This window comes from Lissotriton helveticus, chromosome 9 (assembly GCF_964261635.1).
Source record: "Lissotriton helveticus chromosome 9, aLisHel1.1, whole genome shotgun sequence".
Taxonomy (NCBI): Eukaryota; Metazoa; Chordata; class Amphibia; order Caudata; family Salamandridae; genus Lissotriton; species Lissotriton helveticus.
The window spans coordinates 141,391,260-141,413,871 of NC_136070.1; the positions used below are offsets into that span (position 1 = coordinate 141,391,260).

The following is a 22,612-nucleotide window of genomic DNA, read 5'->3' on the forward strand; positions in this document are numbered from 1 at the left end:
TCGCAAGGCGTTTGATTAGAATATTTGCACCCAGGTTTCATATCCCAGTCTTCCTATGGCACAGCTAGGTAACCTGCCTGGGCCTTCCGGGATATCCCTTATGTCGTGGAATGTCAGGAGCCTAAATAACACCCGTGAAAGACGCCAGGTGATTAACTACTTACTACGCCATACATCGAAACATCGATATAGCATCCCTGCAGGAAACACGCTTGTCCAAATCAGACAAGTCGCAAGCTAGGGAGCACACAGGTATTTCTCGAACTATAGTAGCTACACTAGGGGGGTAGCCTTACTTATTCACAAAAGGATCCCCTTTTTCCCGGGTGGAGTTATTGAGGATGGCAAAGGTCGTTTCTTGATTGTCACAGGCACTCTTATGGGTCATTTTATTGCAGTAATTGGCATCTATGGTCCCAATGTAGACTCCACAAAACTAAATATAGAAAGGGGTCAAGGGAATATATTTAACGACCTGTCATTTCAATTCCCTACACAAGACGTTTTATATAACAGGAAATGACCGGTCTTCTGCCTTGCTGTACTGGTAACTGAGAAACTGGGGGTTCATGCAAATTATAAAGAGTTACAACTGGCTGAGATATACCCATCAGACCACCCTATGGCAGAGTCTCATCATATGGTGTGTTTGTTTAATCCATCCAACCTGACGCCCAAGCCATCAACTGATGGTGCGGATATGGAAGTGGAATAGAAACTCTAGCCAAGTTGTTGCTCAGAGGGTCGTGCTCAAGGGAGTGTAGTTCAGTGCTGTGGTGAAAACTTAAAATTAACGACTCAGACAAGAAAAATATTTAATGGGATTTGTCTGGGTGTCAAAGTTAAAAACACGCCTGGTGGTCTAAACATATAACCACACTGTGGCGCTGTGCAGGACGGTCGACATGTTTCAGCCAAATTGGAAATTTTATCCGGCTTTCGTCAGGACCTAGATGGTGAGCAACTGCAACATAATAAAGTGAGGTGTATAATTATAACTAAGAAATAGGTGCCAAAATTATATCAGAATACTTATATCTACCAAGAACTTGGAGCCCCAATGTTCACAAGGTAGAAGTGCATTCTATCTTAATCCGCGCATTGCGTGGAAAAAGACCTCACCTCACCCGGCAACCGCTTGGGAATATGAGGCCCCGCTATGTCCGTCGGTACCTCGCTCTGGCATCCGAGAGGAAGTTGAGACTCCCCAGAGTTCTTTCATTCCTTGCAGGTACACTTACTGACACTAAATCCCTGTTTAATTATTATGGGGGTGATTTCAATTTGCTGTTAGATCCCGTTAGGGACAGCACTTCCTCCTCTCCAGACACCAAAACCCGCTCCCGCCTTGCATTACAAGACATTTGCCAGCAATTCTCTTTGGTAGACATTGAGCGCACTCACTATTCAGATGCTACTGCGTATACACACTATTCCGGCTACCATAACACCTGGACTAGAATCGATTATTGGTTGGTTTCCCCTAGAATAGCGGGCTGGTTCCGGGTGCTCGACACACTACCACGTACCTACTCGGATCATTCCCCAGTGGTGCTGAGGCTTGCTATCCCGCGACCTGGGGGATTTGAAAGACAGTGGAGATTCCCTAGTAAGGCACTGCAAGACCAGGTGTTCCTTGAAGAAGTTCGGGTTGCCATTGTGGACTACTTTGAAATTAACAGCGGATCGGTGGATACATGGGCGATTCTATGGGAGGGTTTTAAAGCGTATATTCGTGGGGTTTGTATTGCCAAAAATTCAGGTGTCCTAAAAGACTTGCTTAACTTCCTAGCACGCATTGAGAAGGACATATTGATATTAGATGCAGAGATGATTGAGAACGCCTCCGCTGAGGCAGACAGTAAGCGCCTGGCTCTATTAGTGGAATTCCGGGATGCAGCAGACAGGGAATTATTATACTTGGGTAAATGTCACACGGCCAGGAGATATGGTGAAGGCGAACGTCCTGGTAAAATTCTAGCACATATACTCCGCCCCCCTTATAATAGCGGTACAAAAGGAGGTGGTAATGGACGGAGCATCTGAACCAATCAAACACTCACACCCATTCAAAAGATCTGGGTTTAATCCATCACCGTTCTTTAGCCCACTCTGCCACCCCAGTTCAGACATGGCTATATGCAAATCAGTCTGACCCTGTGCCTCATGGGAACAGTCCAGCCCGAACTGCCAAGCCATGCCTTCCCTGGACCGGAAACAAGCTTCCGAGGACCGGTTTCTGGCATTACAGCCCTCTTCAGCCCGGCTTGCTTGAATCCAGTGGCAAAGTGAGCAAGGGACTCACGTCTGAGCATACCCTGCCACACTTATGGCGGCCAAAAGCGTACAAAAGGGGGTGGTAATGGACGGAGCATCTGAACCAATCAAACACTCACACCCAGTCAAAAGTTCTGGGTTTAATCCATCACCGTTCTTTAGCCCACTCTGCCACCCCAGTTCAGACATGGCTATATGCAAATCAGTCTGACCCTGTGCCTCATGGGAACAGTCTAGCCCGAACTGCCAAGCCATGCCTTCCCTGGACCGGAAACAAGCTTCCGAGGACCGGTTTCTGGCATTACAGCCGTCTTCAGCCCGGCTTGCTTGAATCCAGTGGCAAAGTGAGCAAGGGACTCACGTCTGATCATACCCTGCCACACTTATGGCGGCCAAAAGCGTAAAAAAGGGGGTGGTAATGGACGGAGCATCTGAACCAATCAAACACTCACACCCAGTCAAAAGATCTGGGTTTAATCCATCACCGTTCTTTAGCCCACTCTGCCACCCCAGTTCAGACATGGCTATATGCAAATCAGTCGGACCCTGTGCCTCATGGGAACAGTCCAGCCTGAACAAGCTCTGGTAGTGGGCTTTCTTGCTTCCCGTACGATATCCATGCATTCAGGAGGCAAGTTAAGGTAGCCAAACTCTAAGACTTCAGGAGCCAGATCGCCAGGTTGAGCTGTTGCGGATCCGGATGCTGAATGTCGCCACGGTTCTGCGTCAAAAGCCTGGGTGTGAGGTGCAGCCTTTGATGCGGTACCACGGAGAGTTCTAGAAACGTGGTGTACCATGGTTGGCGTGCCCACGTTGGAGCAACCAGGATGAGTGTCGTCGAGTGTTGCTTTAGCTTTCGTGCCACCAGCGGAATGAGAGGTGCTGGGGGAAAAGCGTACGCAAATCTGCCAGACCAGTTCATCCATATCGCATTGCCCTGCGACTGTGGGTGAGGGAACCTGGCGGCAAAGCTTTGGCATTTTGCGCTTTCCCTTGTGGCAAACAGGTCTATCTCCGGATGACCCCACTGCCGGAATTACGGGCGGAGTACTGATGGATGTATCTCCCACTCATGCATTTGGTGGCTGTACCTGCTGAGCAGATCCGCCATCTGATTGTCCTTGCCCGGGAGGTGTTCCGCCATGAGGAAGATGTTCCTCTGAATGGCCCAATTCCACATGCTCTGAGCCAGATGAAACAACTGTGGAGAGTGTGTACCTCCCTGCTTCTGAATGTAGTACATGGCAGTCATGTTGTCCGTCCGGATCAACACGACCTTGTTGCACAGATGTACTTTGAATGACTTCAATGCCATGAAGATTGCCATCAGTTCTAGGTAGTTGATGTGCATCTTCCTTTGCTGCGTTGTCCATAGTCCCTGCACCGTGTAGTGGAGTACATGAGCTCCCTATCCCTGGAGAGATGCGTCAGTCGTCAGGATAATCTGTGGCACAGGCTCCTGGAACGGTCGGCCCTTGCAAAGGTTGTGTGGATTCCACCAATGCAGAGAGTTGTATGCCCGACCGGTCACCAACGCTAGGTCGTTCAATTGTCCTTGAGCCTGAGTCCACTGATGAGCCAAGCATTCCTGGAGCGGGCGCATATGTAGCCTCGCGTGCGGGACTATGAAAATGCAGGAGGCCATCATGTCTATCAACTGCATGAACATTCTTGCTGGAAGCGAGTGTTGCGGCCTGAACCTTCGGATCAGTGACTGAATACTGTCGATCCTCACAGGATTTGGCTGAGCCGTGGCTGCCAGAGTATCTATCGTCGCGCCCAGATACTGCCGCACATGGGCTGGCTGAAGGTGCGACTTCGGGTAATTTAGTGAGAATCCCAGATTGTGAAGAAGGTGAATGGTGTGGGACGTGTTGGCGGCGCACTGCTGGGCCGACTTTGCTTGTACAAGCCAGTCGTCCAGATAAGGGTAAACGTGAACGTTCTGCCCCCTGAGGTGCGCCGCCACTGTCGCCAGGCATTTTGTGAACACCCTGGGCGCTGTGGTCACCCCGAAAGGGAGGACCTTGAACTGATAATGCCGACCCTGGATGGTGAACCTGAGGTATTTTCTGTGTGATGGATGCAGTGGAACGTGGAAGTACGCATCCTTGAGCTCCAAGGTTGCGAGGAAGTCTCCCTGATTGAGCAACGGGAGAACCTGCTGCAGTGTGAGAATATGAAAGTGTTCCGATAGAATGTACTGATTTAGGGGTCAGAGGTCCAGAATGGGTCTGAGGGACCCGTCTTTCTTGGGGATTAAGAAGTACAGGGAGTACACTCCCGTGCCTTCTTCCTCCACCGGCACGAGCTCGATTGCCCCTTTTTGCAGCATGACGAGTACCTCCTGCTGCAAAAAGTGCAAATGCTCTGTGGACATAGGACGGTGTTTTGGTGGCATGTTGGGTGGAGTGGAAGTCAATTCCAGACAATAACCGAACTGGATAAGTTTCCTGACCCACCTGTCTGTGGTGATGGATTTCCAGACCGGCAGGAACTGCTGGAGTCTTCCCGCGACAGGTGTAGTTGGTCGGGGGGCAGTGACAGAGCGTCACTGTTTGTTGGTGGCGGAGGAGCGGGAGTTGTTGTTTCCACGACCTCTGCCCTTGGCGCTGTTGCCCCGATAGCCGCCTCTACTCTGCTTGGTGTAAGAGGACTGCGCCCCTCCCTTATTGTATTGGGTTTGCTGGGACATCTGGCCTCTGGAAACACCTCTACCGCTTGAGCGACGAAAAGTACTGCCTCGAAACTGCAGGGACTGTAGGGCCCCCATGGACTTTGCAGTCACGGTATCCTTCTTTATCTTCTCCAAGGTGGTATCCACCTCAGGACCAAATAACCTATCAGGGTTCACTGGCTGATTGAGGATGGTGGTCTATATCTCCGGCTTGAAACCGGAGATTCTGAGCCAGGCCTGACGTCTCAACATCACACTGGTGTTAATAGCCCTGGCCGCGGTGTCTGCCACGTCCAGTGCACATTTAATAGAAGCGTTGGAGATGAGCTTCCCTTCCTGAATAAGCATCTCAGCTGCCTCTTTATACTGATCAGGAAGATGTTGTAACAGGGTCTCTAGTGTGTCATAGTGAGCCCTGTCATATCTGGCCAGGAGTGCCTGAGTGTTTGAGATACACCAGATATTGGCCGCTTGAGCTGCCACCCTCTTCCCTGATGCCTCCAGCACTTTAGATTCCTTGTCAGGGGGAGGAGCATCACCAGTGGTCTGCGAGTTCGCCCTTTCCGGGCATTAGAAATGACCAGAGAGTCCAATGGCAACTGGCCCTTGATGTAGGTAGGGTCGCCAGGTGCCGGTTTATATTTCTTTTCAATCCTAGGGTTGACCACCCTGGCCCGTGTGGGTTCCTTAAAAATGTTTGCAGCATGTGTCAGAACCCCTTTCAGCATGGGGAGATTCTTGACAGTCTTTTCTGCTGTTGAAAAGGTATCAAAGAGGAAGTCCACTTCGATAGGGTCAGCGTGTAGCTCCACGTCGTGGTTTTTAGCTGCCCTCGCAATTAGAGCATTAAATGCAGCTGAATCCTCAGTAGGAGAGGGCTTGACATTGTAGACCTGAGGGTCCTGGGCAGTATGTTGATCCACCGGGTCACCTGCATCTGCCCAAGAGTCTTGCTGATCTTCAGGATCAGTGTTGGCAGGAAAGTTATACTCCTCGTCATCACCTTCTCCACCCTCCACATCTGAATAAGTAGGTGAGGGTGTAGCTGCTCTTGGAGTCCGTGGAGCAAGCGGCTCCATTAGAACTGGGGAGTCTGTAGCAGGTTTTTTGCGCTTCAAAGGAATCGTGTAGGACTCCAGAGGCTGGGTTGCCGTGATTTTCCTCTTGTAGAGGGTAAGTTTCCCGGTGTCGGCGTCGATAAAGTGTTCCGACTGCTCCTCCACCGAGGGTTTTCGATGCTTTAAGCTCCCAAGCGTCTGAGAATGCTTCATCGCTGTAGACACTGGCACGGGTGCTTCGGCGACCGAGCGTGGTGCGAAGGCCTTCGGCGGCAACGTAAACAGGAGTGGCGTCGAAGACTTTGGCGTTGCAGCAGCCGGCTTCGGTGTGGAAGCATCCTTCGGAGCGGCCGCGGAAGCCTTGTTCTTGATGCGTTGTAGAGAGTCCGAGACTTGCTTCGTAAAGGAAGTGGACGGTTTCGTCGACCCGACGGACGTTTTCGGTCCACCAGCGAGTGAAGACTCGAGCGTCGATGCCTTGTTCTTGTCCGGCCGAGGTACAGGATCAGCCCTTTTCGGCGCACTGTGCCCTCCTTTCGTGTCGACAGCCTTCGGCGCCGACGTTTTCTTGTCGGGGGCCTTGACTACTGGGTGTGGGGTCCCAGTCTTCGGTTCGACGCCCTTGGCCGATTTTGACTCGGCGCCCTTGACCGACTTCGGCTCGGCGCCCTTGGTAGACTTCCCCGGGTCGACAGCCTTTTTCGGCTTCGGCTGCCCCGACGTATCGGAAGACGAGGAGGCGGCCGGAGGGACAGACGTCTTCTGTTTCGACGGCGTCTCCATCACTTTTGTTGTCGTCGACACCGAAGGTTTCAGTTTCGGTTTGACCAACGGCGGCTCCGCAGAAGTGTCCGTAGCCGGGCCCGTAGGCGAGGCCGTGGATCTGGGTGGAAGGTCTTGGGTAAGGCCGTGTGGCGATCCCTCGACCTGAGCCGTAGTGATTGTGTGATCGGGGCTTAGCTCTTCACATGAGCTATCTTCCGTGGCCCCATAGGCCTCATTGTCGTCTCCTACCTCGTCGACGACGACTTCTGCATCTAGCACTTCGACGTCCGCGTCGTAGTCGTAGTCGATCTCCTCCGCTGGAGGGGAAATCTGCATATGAACTTCCTGTTCGTCTGCTTCTTCTCTGTCGAAGATGTCCACCGGTGCCGGGGCCGATTGCCGGGCCTCCTGGCGCGCCACGCGCCGAAGTCGAATCGTCTTCTTCCATCGAAACCTGGAACAAGCCATACAGTTGGCTTCATCGTGGTCCGGCGATAGGCACTTGTTGCACACCGGGTGGACATCGATTTGGGGATATTTAGATCCGCACACGGGACATTTCTTGAACGGACTCCGTTCCATGATGTGTCGAAAGTCTTGCTGCGTCGACCGGGCCTCGAGCACCGAAGAGCCACGCGACTCCTCTGGACGTCCGACTCGGGAACTGAGCCGGAACAGAGCTGGGCACCGAGCGCAAAACAATACCGACGGTAAAGGGAAAGGCCTTCTGGCCTTAAGGAAAAGTTATATCGATTCCGAACTGGAGTTATCGAATATGCATCCGAACCCAATGGCGGAAAAAAACAATCTGGGGATGGAGTCGATGCCCATGCGCACTGTAGTCCAGGGGAGGAGCCACCTATCTCGTGATACTTCGAAGACTCTTCCAGGACAACAATGTGCAATCATCCGGACCCAACACTAGGCAGCGATCTATGCTATAGATATGAATTCAGCAGCCCACATGCCTCGAACATATTATTTCCCCTGCACAGTCTGGATTCGTTCCTCATCGCTCTACTTCGCTTAATCTCCGAACCCTTTTTTTCTGTTCTATACAGTATTGATCCAATGGTACCTGCAGCGGCTGTACTGTTGGATACCGATAAAGCTTTTGATTCCTTGGAATGGCCCTTTTTCATCTCAGTGATGCGTCGATTGGGGATGCCGGAGGTTTTTTTTGCCACTACTGCTCTCTTTTACACTATCCCCACTGCTAGACCGTGCGTCAACGGTACGCTGTCTCAACCCTTTCGTTTGGCCCGTGGTACAAGGCAAAGGAAGGATGTCCTTTATCCCCATTACTGTTTATTTTGGCCATGGACCCCTTAGTAAGACATTTCCAGGAACGTCACCTGCATCTAGGGTTACAGTTTAAGACTGGTCCATTATTGGTATCACTTTATGAAGATGATACTATTCTATATGTTAGACATCCACAGACTAACCTTGAACCTATTATCAGGGAAATTTTGCGATTTGCCCTTTTTTCGGGTCTTGGCATAAAATGGCACAAGTCTGTAATCTTTCCTCTGACGCGCAGCACAACTCTGTGGGATTGTGGGTATCCGCTTGAGTGGTGTCACGACAGTCAAGTATGTTGGTATACATATACATATGGACACATCTACTATAGTTAGGCTACATTATGGACGAGCTGTCAGCTTCTTGGAGGTTCATGTCGAGAGATGGCTTCGTCTTCCCTTGTCTATCGCAGGTAGGGTTGCCATTATTAAAATGATTGTGCTGCCTAAATTTCTCTATCTTTTTAACAATATTCCCATTCTCCTCACTCAAGCCTTTTTCCTGCAGCTGCGGCAACACCTTGTAAGATTGGTCTGGGGGTGACTTGGCAGATATTGATTCTCCCGTATGAAAGGGGAGGCTTCGGCGTTCCAGATTATGTATTTATATTACTTAACAGCGCAGTGCAGTTATGCTTGGTATCACTCGGACGCCCGGATTCCCTTCCTTCGACCGGAGGCAGACCTAGTGCTACCTCAGAAATTGTCCACCGTCCTTCCCAAGGGAATCCCTAGAGACCCACTTGACATACAAACAATGTTAACTACTAGCTGGGCGTGGGAGAAGCTACGTAGACTGCTGGGGCTGGATCTTCTCTATTCCCCGGCGTTAGCGCTTCCGAGCCCTTCATGGCTTCCCATCACAGGTGAAACTCTAGTGCAAAGCACACTGGCTAAATTTGATTCCCGTCAGATTGGCGACCTATTCCCCAATAATCATGTGTTCTCGATGACGGAGGACGCTAGATTTCAGGGCAGTTCTTTCATGGACACCTTCATAATGAGACGCATGCACTCCACTCTGCGAGCCGCTCTACCTAGTAATCCAGTGGCGCCTGAACCCGCGGCCCCATTAACACTGATAATAGAGAGTGAGAAGGGCGCCCATCTAATTTCTAAAATATACATAGCATGCCTCATGATACGTCCATTTACTGACGTTAAAATCCCCACGGCATGGGACCGCGACCTAGGCCGGCCCATATCGGATGATCAATGGGAGCAGTGCTGCCCAGTCACAAAGGAAATATCCCTCAACAGCAGGCACGAACACATTTATTTTAAAATCCTAAGTAGAATGTATCACACTCCAGCCTGGTCACACAAAATAGATCCTTCTAGGCCACACCATTGTTTGAAGTGTTCTGCCCCCCAAGCGCACTTTGCCCATTTAACATGGACGTGTCCAAAACTACAGCCGTATTGGGAACAGGAACATGCTACATTAGGTGAAATTACTTCCCTGTCCTTGATCCCTACCCAGGAGATAGCACTCATGAGATACATGGTCAACTATCCTAAAAAGATAAGAAGGTTTAAGGCTCTTGGGTTTCAACTGGCTAAGCAGGAAATAGCGCTAGTATGGGGCAGGAGAACGGCTCCCACATTGAAGGTCTGGCTGCGCAGCCTAGCTTATTGTAAAATAAATAGTAAAACCTACGCTTCACTAATGCCAAGCTCCTCACGCCCAAAAGACATATGGGGCCACTATAGAACATATATCGCCGAGAGATGCAGAGACACTGATGCGCAAGTTGAATGTGGCATTGTGCTGAAAGGGTCGGCTGAGATGATATGGTATGGACATGGGATTCTGGTGGTTTAGTATATTTTACGTTTTCAACATTGTACCACACTTATGTCATTATATGCAATAGATTACAGATGATGTAAATGCCACAATCTATGTAGTCAATTCACATTACTGCATTATTGATCGTATATCCTTAAACTATGCAGCCTGTATATTCTTTTGCCCTTTGGACAGATTTTGGCTTTACTTCTGCCAGATGTGGGGTTGCTGAGGCCGTGAATGTTTTTGCCAGGATTCGAAACGCCTGACAATGTCGCACTTTCATATTGTTGCCGGATTACAGTGTAAAGATAAAAAAAAAAAAAAAAAAGAATTATGGTGAGTGAGGCTCTGTACTAGATGGTGGGGTTGTGTATGTGGGGTAGGTGAAGGTGGAATAGACGTCCAATGGGGTAGTAGCAGCATCCTTCTTCTTCTTTAGAGGCTGTAGAGGAACGTTCAAATACTCTTCAAAAGATAACTGCTTGTTAGAAGAGTGAGGTTTTACTATTTGAAGCACTATTCCTTTAGTTCCAGGCTGAATCTGGAGCATTTGTTGCTTCAGGTCGAGCTGTTCTTGAAGTAGATCCGAGGCTCAGCTCTGGTGGAGATTTTGGTGCGAAAACTAAATATTTCGGTGGGGGAAGCTTTGATTTAGTTGGAGCTGCGGTCGGACCGAAATGGAATGTTTTTGTTTCGTGCAGAGACCAAAGGTCGAGGCTCTACAGACCCAGAGGTCAAGGAGGTGGAGCCCCCTGCTGTAGGCCTACATTTCAGGGTCGAGCTGGAGGGCGGGGCTTTCGAATCAGTTTTTAGCTGTGCATCATGGCTTTTTAGCAATTGCGGACTGTGAGCAGTCTTTTTGGTCTGAGCCGATGATTTGGATCAGGGGTATAAGTACTCACTATCCGATGCTTCTTTACCAGCTGAAGGGCGGCTGAGTCCTGACTAGATTGAGAATCAGAATCATGGATCAATAGTGATTCCTCTTGTGCTCTTCCTCTTCCTCCTGTTGTTGACCAAAGATGCCAGTGCCTGGTCAGCAGGGCCCAGCACACTCTCAGATCATCCCGCAGCAAACAGTGAGGGAATAACTATCCAAAAGGGGACTTAACCACAGATGGTTAGAACTAAATGTGGAATCCGTGAAGGATTGTATGTTGGACAAGCGTTATGGCAAACAGAAGAGGGCTCAACAAATTAGACTTACCTTGGCAATACACTGACTGGAGCCACATGTACACTGATCTGACATCTGTTTCTGATGCTCTTTTGTTTTGCGCTCATATGCTCGAACACGAGCGCATGTCATCATATTTTCAAAGTACAAGTAGACTGGATCTTTGTCCTCATCACGTACCTGTTAGTCACAAAAAGAGAAGCAGAGGACAGAAAATTATTAAAATCCATATGCTTCGTTATGTTATGTGGTCACATTTGAACCGAGGGTGAACACCACCATTTTACATGTTCACCGTAAATTGACATCTTTTCTTGAACACTGTACGTTGACAATCGACCAACACACATTTCGTTGCAAGCCTGTGCAGGATAATATTCTCTGAAATGGCTTTGCTTACATTTTCTACTTTGTAGGCACATTACAACACCGCCTTCATCATTCCGTACAAAGGCCAGGTACACTACGCAAAATGCGGTCTCTTATTTTGCCTACTCGTGGACAGAGCTACCACAATAGAATAAACAATAGCGTCCTGACTGAGGCTTTAGAATGGCAGCATGGGTAATGTTTTATTATATAAGCAGCATCACTCCCTTGATTAGATAGAGGAGGATTTCACAGACACTGAGGCCACTGCACCCCGGATTTCCAGTGCAGCTGATTCCTGTTTACCTCTTGTGGGGGATGCGGTTCAGCTCTACACCAAAGACTGACACCCTGATGACACTTACCCCAAGGTTATGGAGAGTTAGATCACCCTTCAGGAAATGTAAGTCACCCAACCTAGACATACTAAGTAAGGTAGAGCTAGGTAGGCGTACAATATAATACAGAACTTGTATGCCGGCATATATTTACTTTTATAGCACAATGGTTGAATCATTCAATTTCTTCACAATTCTCATAATGCTAATTACGCTATTCTGTTTCCTTCTATTGATTATTGAAGTGCATGTCTTTCATACAAGAAGCACAAAGTTACAATTACTATTGAAACGCCTTGCTGAGTATTTCTTGTGCATCTCTTTAGGCATGCATAAGTAACCAAACAAAAAGGTTCTAGATCTGTAAACACTCAACTGCATGTCAATCATAGGTCTTCAGTAAAAATGATACTGTGAAAATATAATTACAATTGCAAAATTCCCCACACCCCCCCCACACCCCCCCACGTTCCAGTGGCAAACAAACATGAATACTTGCCAACTGGAACTCTATGTGAGCAATTGATTAACTGTGAATTTATAACGTTTCATCTTTATTTTTGTACTGAGGAATTTGGGATGTGCAAACGGACATCAAACATCTGCATGAATATTTTTATTTGAAGCAGGTAAAGACGACATCTTGCTTCCATGTGTGAAGGGTTGGCACATTGTTAAGGTCTTCCAATTCCTTTTATTTTCATACAAAAAATAAAAGAAATGCGTGTCTGGTTTTAATAATCGTTTCAATACTAGGGTTGCTTTTACTTTTGAGAGTGCCCTTTTGCTAGGAGATACTAGAAGCGAAGTCCAGAAATAATCACAACTACACAATATCACATACTGTGTGATCCCTAAAGAAACTGAAATTAATTTAGATTTCTGTGCTCTATATCAGCTATTCATTTCTGGGGTGATTCTTGTAAAATGTGAGTAAGACAATTTGCAAGCCTATAATATGCACAATTGTTTTGCTGTTGTATCAGCAAAAAAGCATTTTGTTTTTGCCTTTTACAAATCATCACTGTGAAAAAGCTTTGGAAATGCCAAAAGGTCAAGTTATGCAGTTTAAAGGCAAAACACTCTGGCTTTCCCAATGCTTGTTGAACAAGGTACTTACCTTCGGTAACGATATATCTGTAAGAAACAGTAGTTAGTATTAGATTCCTTACCTTAGAATAGAATATCCCCAGGCGTCAGTCTGGATCCGGAAACTTTTGCGTAGCAGTACCCCTGCGCGTCGGTAGGCGTCGTCTGCAGGCGTCCCCTGCGGCTCCGCGTCGTCGGCGTCGTGATGACGTCGCTGGAGTATATAGACGCCGCCTCCGCGCGCTGACGTCAGTTCTTTGCACACAGCTTTTCCGCGCCAGAACACGCAGAGCCATGTGAGAACTAACACTGGTGCCATTTGAAACTAGGGCCCTGAAAGGGATGTCCTTAACCCTAGGTATCAGTTCGCAGAACGGGGAGGATGGGTGGGGCGGTAAGGAATCTAATACTAACTACTGTTTCTTACAGATATATCGTTACCGAAGGTAAGTAACTTGTTCATCTGAAAGAAACAGGTTAGTATTAGATTCCTTACCTTAGAATAGATACCCCAGCAATACCAACCCCGGTGGTGGGTCTGCGAACCAATACAACCTACACCAGAAAGTCCTGGAGGACCGAACGGCCAAAGAAGCCATCCCTCCGGACTTGACTGTCCAGGCAGTAGTGCCTCGCAAAGGTGTGCAGCGAGGCCCACGTAGCCGCCTGGCAAATGTCCTGCAAAGGGACTCCCCGGCCCAGGGCAGTAGTAGCCGCCGTAGCCCGAGTGGAATGGGCCCTCAGCCCAACAGGAGGCTCCTTCCGAGCCAAAGAGTAGCATGCTTTGATGCACAGGACGACCCACCGAGAGATGGTTCGTTTCTGTACCGCCCTTCCCTTCTTCTCACCCACGTAGCCAACAAACAGTTGGTCCTCCACCCGGAACTGGCGTGTGCGATCCATGTAAAATGAAAGCGCACGTTTTGGGTCCAGACGATGGAGCCGCTCTTCATCCTTTGAAGGATGCGGAGGCGGGAAGAAGGAGGGCAAGGTGATGGACTGCCCAATGTGAAAAGCAGAGACTACCTTGGGCAGGAAAGAAGGTCTAGTCCTAAGAACCACCTTGTCAGGATGAACAGACAAGAAAGGAGGTTTAACAGAAAGGGCCTGGAGCTCACTCACTCTCCTGGCAGAGGTGATGGCAACCAGGAAGGCCGTCTTTAAGGTGAGAAGACGGAGAGGACAGGAATGAAGAGGCTCAAAGGGAGCACACATCAGGAAAGTCAGAACCAGGTTCAAGTCCCACTGAGGCATCACGAACGGAGCAGGTGGATACATGTGCGTGATGCCTTTTAAGAAACGTAATACAATAGGGGACTTGAATAAAGATGGCTGATCAGGTAGCCTTAAGAAGGCGGAAAGGGCAGAAAGATAGCCCTTGATAGTGCCCAGAGCAGAGCCCTGCTGGGCAAGGGAAAGAAGGAAGAGGAGAACCTCAGACAGAGGGGCAGAAAGAGGGTCCACAGCCTTTGCTGTGCACCATGCCACAAATCTGTTCCACCGGCAGGCGTATACCGACTTTGTGGAGGGACGCCTGGCTGCCAGAATAACATCACAGACTTCAGGAGGCAAGTCAAATGGCCTCAACTGTCGCCGCTCAATCTCCAAGCATGGAGGTGGAGACTGGACAGGTTCGGGTGGAGGACCGTCCCCTGCTGCTGCGACAGAAGGTCCTCCTGAAGGGGCAGGCGGATCGAGGGACCGACCGTCATGCTGAGTAGCTCGGGATACCAGTACCTTCGAGCCCAGTCCGGAGCCACCAGGATAACCTGGGCCCGGTCGCGCCTGATCTTCTTCAGCACTCTGGGCAGAAGTGGTATAGGCGGAAAGGCGTACAACAGACCGCAACTCCACTCGCGCCGAAAGGCGTCGCCGAGCGAGTGCCGTCTTGGAAACTCCAACGCGCAGAACTGATGACATTGCGCGTTCTCTTCTGTGGCGAATAGATCTAACCAAGGCTCTCCCCATTGCTGAAAGAGGCCTCTCGCCACGTCCGAGTTCAGACGCCATTCGTGATCCACCGAGCACCGACGGCTGAGTTCGTCCGCCCTGGCGTTCAGAGAACCTGCCAGGTGTTGAACCGTCAGAGTCACGCCCTGACGTTCCAGCCATTGCCAGAGACGCAGAGCCTCCTGGCAAAGGGTCCACGACCCCACACCGCCCTGTTTGTTGCAGTACCACATGGCGGTGGTGTTGTCCGTGAACACCTGCACTACACTCCCGTTGACAAAGGGGAGGAATGCCTTCAGTGCTAGGCGAATCGCCCGTAGCTCCAACATGTTGATATGGAGCCGGGACTCCGCCGGAGACCAGATGCCTCTGATCTCCGCCTCTCCCAAGTGGCCACCCCAGCCCTGGAGGGACGCGTCCGTCACAACCACGTGCTCCGGTTGGGGAAGGGAGAGGGATCTGCCTCTGACCCAATCGCGGTCCGTAAGCCACCACTGCAACTGTCTCGCAGTGCCCTCCGAGATCAGGACATGGTCGGACAGGTTGCCCTGATGCTGGGCCCACTGAAACTTCAGGTCCCACTGCAGAGCCCGCATCCGCCACCTGGCGTGATGCACCAGTAGGATGCAGGAGGCCATCAGCCCCAGAAGCCGCAGCGTCAACCTGACCGAAACCCGGGATAACGGCTGAAAGATGGGAATCAGAGCCTGAATATCCCGGACCCGCCGTTCCGGGGGATAAACCCGAAACTGCGCCGAGTCGAGAACCGCTCCGATGAAAAGGAGCTTTTGAGAGGGACACAGGTGTGATTTCGGCACATTGATGGAAAACCCCAGCTCGTGCAGGAGGTCTGCCGTCGTCTGAAGGTGGTGGACGACTGTCTGGGGCGAGCCCGCCTTCAACAACCAGTCGTCGAGGTAGGGGAAGACTGAAACCCCTAACCGGCGCAGATGAGCTGCGACCACCGCCATCACTTTCGTGAACACCCGTGGGGCGCTGGTAAGGCCGAATGGGAGCACGATAAACTGAAAGTGCTCGTGGCCTACCGTGAACCGCAGGTAACGCCGGTGGGCCGGCAGGACGGGGATGTGAAAATACGCATCCTGCAAGTCCAACGCTACCATCCAGTCTTGTGGGTCTAGAGCAGCCAAGACCTGAGCCAAAGTCAACATCTTGAACTTCTCCTTCCGGAGGAAGCCGTTGACGTTCCGCAGGTCCAAGATAGGACGCAGGCCTCCCTTGTCCTTCTTGGGTACCAGAAAGTAGTGGGAGTAGCAACCATACCCTACTTCTGGCCCAGGAACGCGCTCGATGGCCCCCTTGGCCAAGAGGGCCGTAACTTCCTCCTGCAGAAGTGTCAAGTGGTCCCCCGACACACGGTGGTTCTGCGGTGGCATGGCTGGAGGAGTGGACTCGAAGGGGAGGGCATAGCCCCTTCGAACGAGCTGCAGCACCCACCTGTCCGATGTTATCGCGCGCCAGCGGGAGTGGTGATGGCGAACCCTGCCACCCACTGGCGTCACGTGAGCCCGAAAGCTCGGACTAGGAAGGCTTGGATGCAGCAGCGGAGGGAGGCGTGGACTGACCACGCCGCTGGCCTCTACCGCCACCACGGCGGAAACCACGGCCGCCACCGCGCTGGGGAGCGTTCTGCGGCGCGTGGCTGGCAGCACGTGTGGGACCGCCCCTCCCTTGGCCACGAAAGGGGCGAAACGAACCCGTCTGCTGGCGCTGGGTCGAAAGACCCAAGGACTTGGCCGTGACCCTGGAGTCCTTGAAGCGCTCCAGCGCGTGGTCCGCTTTGTCACCAAACAGGCGACTGCCATCAAATGGCATGTCCATGAGTGTATTTTGGACGTCTGGTGAAAAGTTGGCAGATCTCAGCCAAGCATGGCGACGAATCGCCACCGTCGTGGACATGGCCCGTCCCAAGGAATCTGTTGTGTCCAGACCACAACGGATCGAGTACCGCGCCGCATCCCGGCCTTCAACCAAGGCCCGGGTGAGCTTGTCCCGCACTTCCTGGGGACATTGCGGCAAACACTCTTCGACCGTATCCCACAGGGAGTGGGTGTAGCGGCCCAAGAGGCACGCGGTATTACAAGACCGCAGTCCAGCGCTCAAAGAGGAAAAGACCTTTTTACCAAACTGGTCATACCGCTTTGATTCCCGATCGGGCGGAGCCGACGGAAATGCGGACTGCGAAGTGGAGGCCTGGATCACCAGACTCTCCGGGGAGGGATGGGCGGATAAAAAGGCAGGGTCGTCCGAGCATGGACGGTGACGCCTTGCCACATTCCGGTCAACCGGTGCACCGGAAGCGGGCCTGGACCAGGTGCCCAAAAGGACATCCGTCAGGGCCTCATTAAACGGCAGCAGAGGCTCCTGGGGGCATGACTGCGGTTTAAACACTTCGGTCAGAATGTTCGGTTTGACCTTCGCGACGGGGAGCTCAAGGTGTAAGGCCTTGGCAGCCCTCATCAGGACCACTGAATAGGCAGCACCTGCCTCAGACGCCACAGGGGACGGGGAGACAAACCCAGGGTTGGGCGACTCGTCCAGGCCACTGGCATCACCCAGATCACCTACCCAGTCCACATCATACTGGCAGGCACGGGATAAAGGGTCCTCAGACCCCTCCCAACCCTCTCCATACTCATCCTCATCATACCCATATTCTGGGTCGACGATATAGACGTCGGGGTCAACGGGCCCCATCGGCGTCGGATCCGGCGTCGGCCGACGCCGGTCCGACTCCGTGTCCGGAGTCGGGGAGGGAATGGGGGTGGCGCCGCGCGGCGTCTGTGCCGGGGACCCGACGCCGGCCGGAGCCGACGGCGGAGTCGCTGCACCACGCGGAGGCGGTACCACGGGTTGGCCCAAAGGAACCGACGCCGGAGAGGCCGGGAGACCAGCCGGCGACGAACCTGAGGGACCCAGCGGCGCCGGGACCGGAGCCACCGGCGGCGTCGGGGCAGAAGCACCCGAACCGCTCGGGCCCCCAGACGGGACCGACGGCCCCGCAGGCGCCGTAGGCCCCGCCGGAGGAGACCTCGCCCTCATAGCAATGAGGAAGGCCTCGATCTCCTCACGCGACGCGCCTTCCCCAGGGACCGACGGGTATGGGGTAGACGGCGTCGGTGACCCACGCGGGCCCGCGGGGGTGGGGCCACCCGAGCCCCCGGCCGCATCACGCAGGCGTCGGGGGGAGTCGGGGGTGCGATGGCGACGCCCCGACTTCTTGTGCTTACCTGACGAACCGGAGGAATGGTGGCGACTCCCGGAGCGCCCATGGCGGCTCCGCGATCGTTCCCTCGACCGCTCCCTCGACCTCCGACCGGACCGGGACCGCTCTCGACGCGGGGCCGACACTCGGAGCTCGAGAAGCTTGCGGGACCGCTCCCGCCTAGCTTTTCCAGTCAAGGCCCGACAGTCGACGCAGGACTCCACGTCGTGGTCCGCGCCCAGACACCGGAGGCAGAGTCGATGGTGGTCGGTGACCGACATCATGCGGTCGCACTCGTCGCAGCTCTTAAACCCAGGCATCCTACCGGCACCGTAGAAAGATTAAGTTTTACAAACACTTGGTCAAAAGACCGGAGTACTGCTCTTCGGATCTGCGCTAACTGGCGCGGAAAAAAGAAGAACTGACGTCAGCGCGCGGAGGCGGCGTCTATATACTCCAGCGACGTCATCACGGCGCCGACGACGCGGAGCCGCAGGGGACGCCTGCAGACGACGCCTACCAACGCGCAGGGGTACTGCTACGCAAAAGTTTCCGGATCCAGACTGACGCCTGGGGATATTCTATTCTAAGGTAAGGAATCTAATACTAACCTGTTTCTTTCAGATTGGCTGTGATGCTGAAATGAAAAGATTTCAGCCATGTTGAGAAAAGTGGTGTACCAGTTATGGTCAGAAAGTAGATCTCCTGAGATGTGGTGAATGTTACGCTCCTAATTAGCAAGCAGGTGCAGAGTGGTCACTGCACTGTGTTTGATAAGAGTGCTGCATTCCTGCCTCTTCTCACCAAGTGCATGAAGGTGCCGAAGGATCGCAGTGAGTGAGAATTGGATTCCACCATGTATATTTTTGTTATAGGTTTCCAGTACTTATTATAAGAATTTTCACAGTTCAGTTCCTTTTACCATAAAATACATCCTCTGGGCCAGAGTCAAAACATTTATTAAATCTACTCTCATAGATTTACATCTGTGTCAGAGTGTCAATTTACTACTTACTGGCATTCCCCCAAAAATTCTACGAATCTCTTGGAAACGTGTGCCAGGCACAGAGAATCATGAGGATTCCTGAGAAGTCAGGCAATTTTAAACTCCCATTCCTGTGATGCAGAGTACTCCATGGTGGACAACTCTTTCGTGGTGCAAAAGCACATTATTAAATATGTTTTCCCCATTAAGAAAATCTTTTTCCTTTTGGAGAAACCCATAATCCCACACTTTCTGCTGGATTTATACATGCTAGACTTGTGGCGGAGATCTCGTGTGTATATAGACTTACACCTGCCAGAAATACGTTCTACATTTCAAATAGGAGCAAGTAACAAGTTGTTACCTTCAATAGCGCTCTTCCTGTGGTTACTCTTATATAACTGCACATTTCTCACCTTTAAAATATCCCAGGTGCTAAACAGGAGCCATAATATTTAAAACAGCATTTCTCCCTTGCAATGGTTGGTGGCATTTTGTGCCTCTACTTTACTTCATTCTGCTCCAGAAATAACATAACATATGTATTTGTAAAGCGCACGTTCACCCTTGGGTATCTTGGCGCTGAATAACAGATGTTTATTGTTACCCAACTCGAGTTGACGAATGACGCACAAGTTACTACTTGTGTAACGATATATCTGTAAGAGACATTAGTTAGTGATAGATTCCTTACCTTAGAATATCCCGAGGCGTCAGACTGGATCCAGAAAATTTTGCGTAGCAATACCCCTGCGCGCCGGCAGGCGTCGTCCGCGGCTCCGCGTCCGTCGTCGGCGTCGTTAGCGCCGGAATGACGTCGTCTGAGTACTTAGACGCCGCCCATGCGCGCTGACGTCAGTTCTGATACACAGCTTTTCCGCACCAGATACGCAGAGCCATGATAGAACCAACACTGGTGCCATGAAACTGGGGCCCTGAAAGGGGATGACCGTAACCCTAGATATCGGTTCGCAGAACGGGGAGGATGGGTGGGTCGGTAAGGAATCTATCACTAACTATTGTCTCTTACAGATATATCGTTACACAAGTAGTAACTTGTGCATCTGAAAGAGACACGTTAGTGATAGAGTCCTTACCTTAGAATAGATACCCCAGCAATACCAACCCAGTTGGTGGGTCTGCGAACCAATAATCACACCAGAAAGTCCTGGAGGACGGAACAGCCAAAGAAGCCATCCCTCCGGACTTTGCTGTCCAGACAATAGTGTCATGCAAACGTGTGCAGCGAGGCCCACGTAGCTGCCTGGCAAATGTCCTGCAAGGGCACTCCTCGGCCCAGGGCAGTGGTAGTCGCCGTGGCCCGAGTGGAATGAGCCCTCAATCCAACAGGGGGGCTCCTTCTTAGCCAAGGAGTAACACGCCTGGATACACAAGATGATCCACCGAGAGATGGTCCGCTTGTGCACCGCCTTTCCCTTCTTAGCGCCCACGTAACCAACAAAGAGTTGGTCATCCACCCGGAACTGGCATGTGCGATCCCGATAGTAAGAGAGCGCACGTTTTGGGTCCAGACGGTGGAGCCTCTCTTCCTCTTTCGAGGGATGCGGAGGCGGAAAGAAGGTGGGCAAGGTAATGGACTGCCCAATGTGGAAGGCCGTGACAACCTTGGGCAGAAAAGAGGATCTTGTCCGCACACAACCTTGTACGGATGGAGAGAGAGGAAAGGAGGTGTGGAAGAAAGAGCCTGGAGCTCACTCACTCTCCTGGCAGAGGTGATGGCAACCAGGAAAGCAGTCTTCAGAGTAAGAAGACGGAGAGGACAGTTATGGAGCGGCTCAAAGGGAGCACACATTAGGAAAGTAAGAACAAGGTTCAAGTCCCACTGGGGCATCACGAAAGGAACAGGAGGGAACATGTGCGTGATGCCCTTCAAAAACCTATTTACAATTGGGGACTTGAACAAGGAAGGCTGATCAGGTAGCCTTAAGAAGGCGGAAAGGGCAGAACGGTACCCCTTGATAGTGCCCAGAGCAGAGCCCTGCTGGGCAAGAAAAAGAAGGAAGAGGAGAACCTCAGAAAGGGGTGCAGAGAGTGGATCCACAGCCTTTGCTGTGCACCATGCCACAAATCTGTTCCACCTGCAGGCGTATACCGACTTTGTGGAGGGACGCCTGGCTGCCAGAATGACATTACAGACTTCAGGAGGCAAGTCAAATGGCCTCAACTGTCGCCGCTCAATCTCCAAGCTTGTAGGTGGAGACTGGACAGGATCGGGTGGAGGACCGTCCCCTGCTGCTGCGCTAGAAGGTCCTCCCAAAGAGGCAGACGAATCGGGGGATCGACTGACATGCTGAGTAGCTCGGGATACCAGTATCTTCGTGCCCAGTCCAGGGCCACAAGGATAACCTTGGCCCGGTCACGCCTGATCTTCTTAAGCACTCTGGGCAGAAGTGGTATAGGCGGAAAGGCGTACAATAGACCGCAACTCCACTCGCGACGAAAAGCGTCTCCGAGCGAGTGCCGCCTTGGAAATTCCAACGCGCAGAACTGATGACATTGCGCGTTCTCTTCTGTGGCGAATAGATCTAACCAAGGCTCTCCCCACTGCTGAAAGAGACTTGCGCCACGTCCGAGTTCAGACGCCATTCGTGATCCATCATGCACCGACGGCTGAGTTCCTCCGCCCTGGCATTCAGAGAACCTGCCAGGTGTTGAACCACTAGGGTCACGCCCTGATGTTCCAGCCACTGCCAGAGGTGCAGAGCCTCCTGGCAGAGGGTCCACGACCCCACCCCTCCTTGTTTGTTGCAGTATCACATGGCGGTGGTGTTGTCCGTGAACACCTGGACTACACTCCCCCGGACAGAGGGGAGGAATGCCTTCAGTGCAAGTCGGATCGCCCGCAGCTCCAGAAGGTTGATGTGGAGCCGGGACTCCGCCGGAGACCAGAGGCCTCTGATCTCCGCCTCTCCCATGTGGCCCCCAGGCCAGGAGGGATGCGTCCGTCACAACCACGTGCTCCGGGTGGGGTAGGGAGAGGGATCTGCCACTGACCTAGTCACGGTCCGTGAGCCACCACTGCAACTGTCTTGCAGTGCTGTGAGAAGTTGGCCTGATGTGCAGTGCTCACTATTCTAGTGATCACTATATATCAGTCCAAACAACCCTTATTGATGATTGGTTGTAAGTCAACCTCATAGACCAGCTATCCTAGTAGCATGGATACGAGCAGTCTAAGGCTAAGACTCTAGAGGGCGTGTTAAGCCAGCTGTTTTACCATCACATTACCCCTTGAACACCCAGTGAAAGGACACCACACAAGTGTTATGAAAATAAACAATGTATTTATTAGAATCACAACAACCCTGTACTCTTTATGAGGACAGGGTGCTAAGCACACAACAAAACTCTTACGAAAATACTTTTAAGTTAGCACGTTACACAAATGCCCGAGGGGCACGAAAAACCATATACGCTAAAAGTGGAATGCGAATTACTAGCAGGTAAGTAACAGTTCTAATAGGCTTTGGAATCGCTAGGACTGGACTAGGGAATCGTTAGATTACTACTAGGAGGCCCAGGGGACTCGGGTGCAGAGTGTGCACTCTCACGCGGGATGCGGGACAAAGTCTATGGAAGCT

General features: G+C 51.6%; 1 protein-coding gene across 2 annotated transcripts in view; it reads right to left on the reverse strand.

Annotated features, from left to right (window-relative positions):
- Positions 1 to 22,612, reverse strand: part of MGA (MAX dimerization protein MGA) — a 949,809-nt gene that overhangs the window by 428,327 nt on the left and 498,870 nt on the right. For both annotated transcript variants that reach the window (XM_078659651.1, XM_078659650.1), the window contains exon 11: positions 11,084 to 11,233. In XM_078659651.1, coding sequence (XP_078515777.1) covers positions 11,084 to 11,233 — 150 coding nt within the window. The remainder of the gene's footprint in view (positions 1 to 11,083; positions 11,234 to 22,612) is intronic.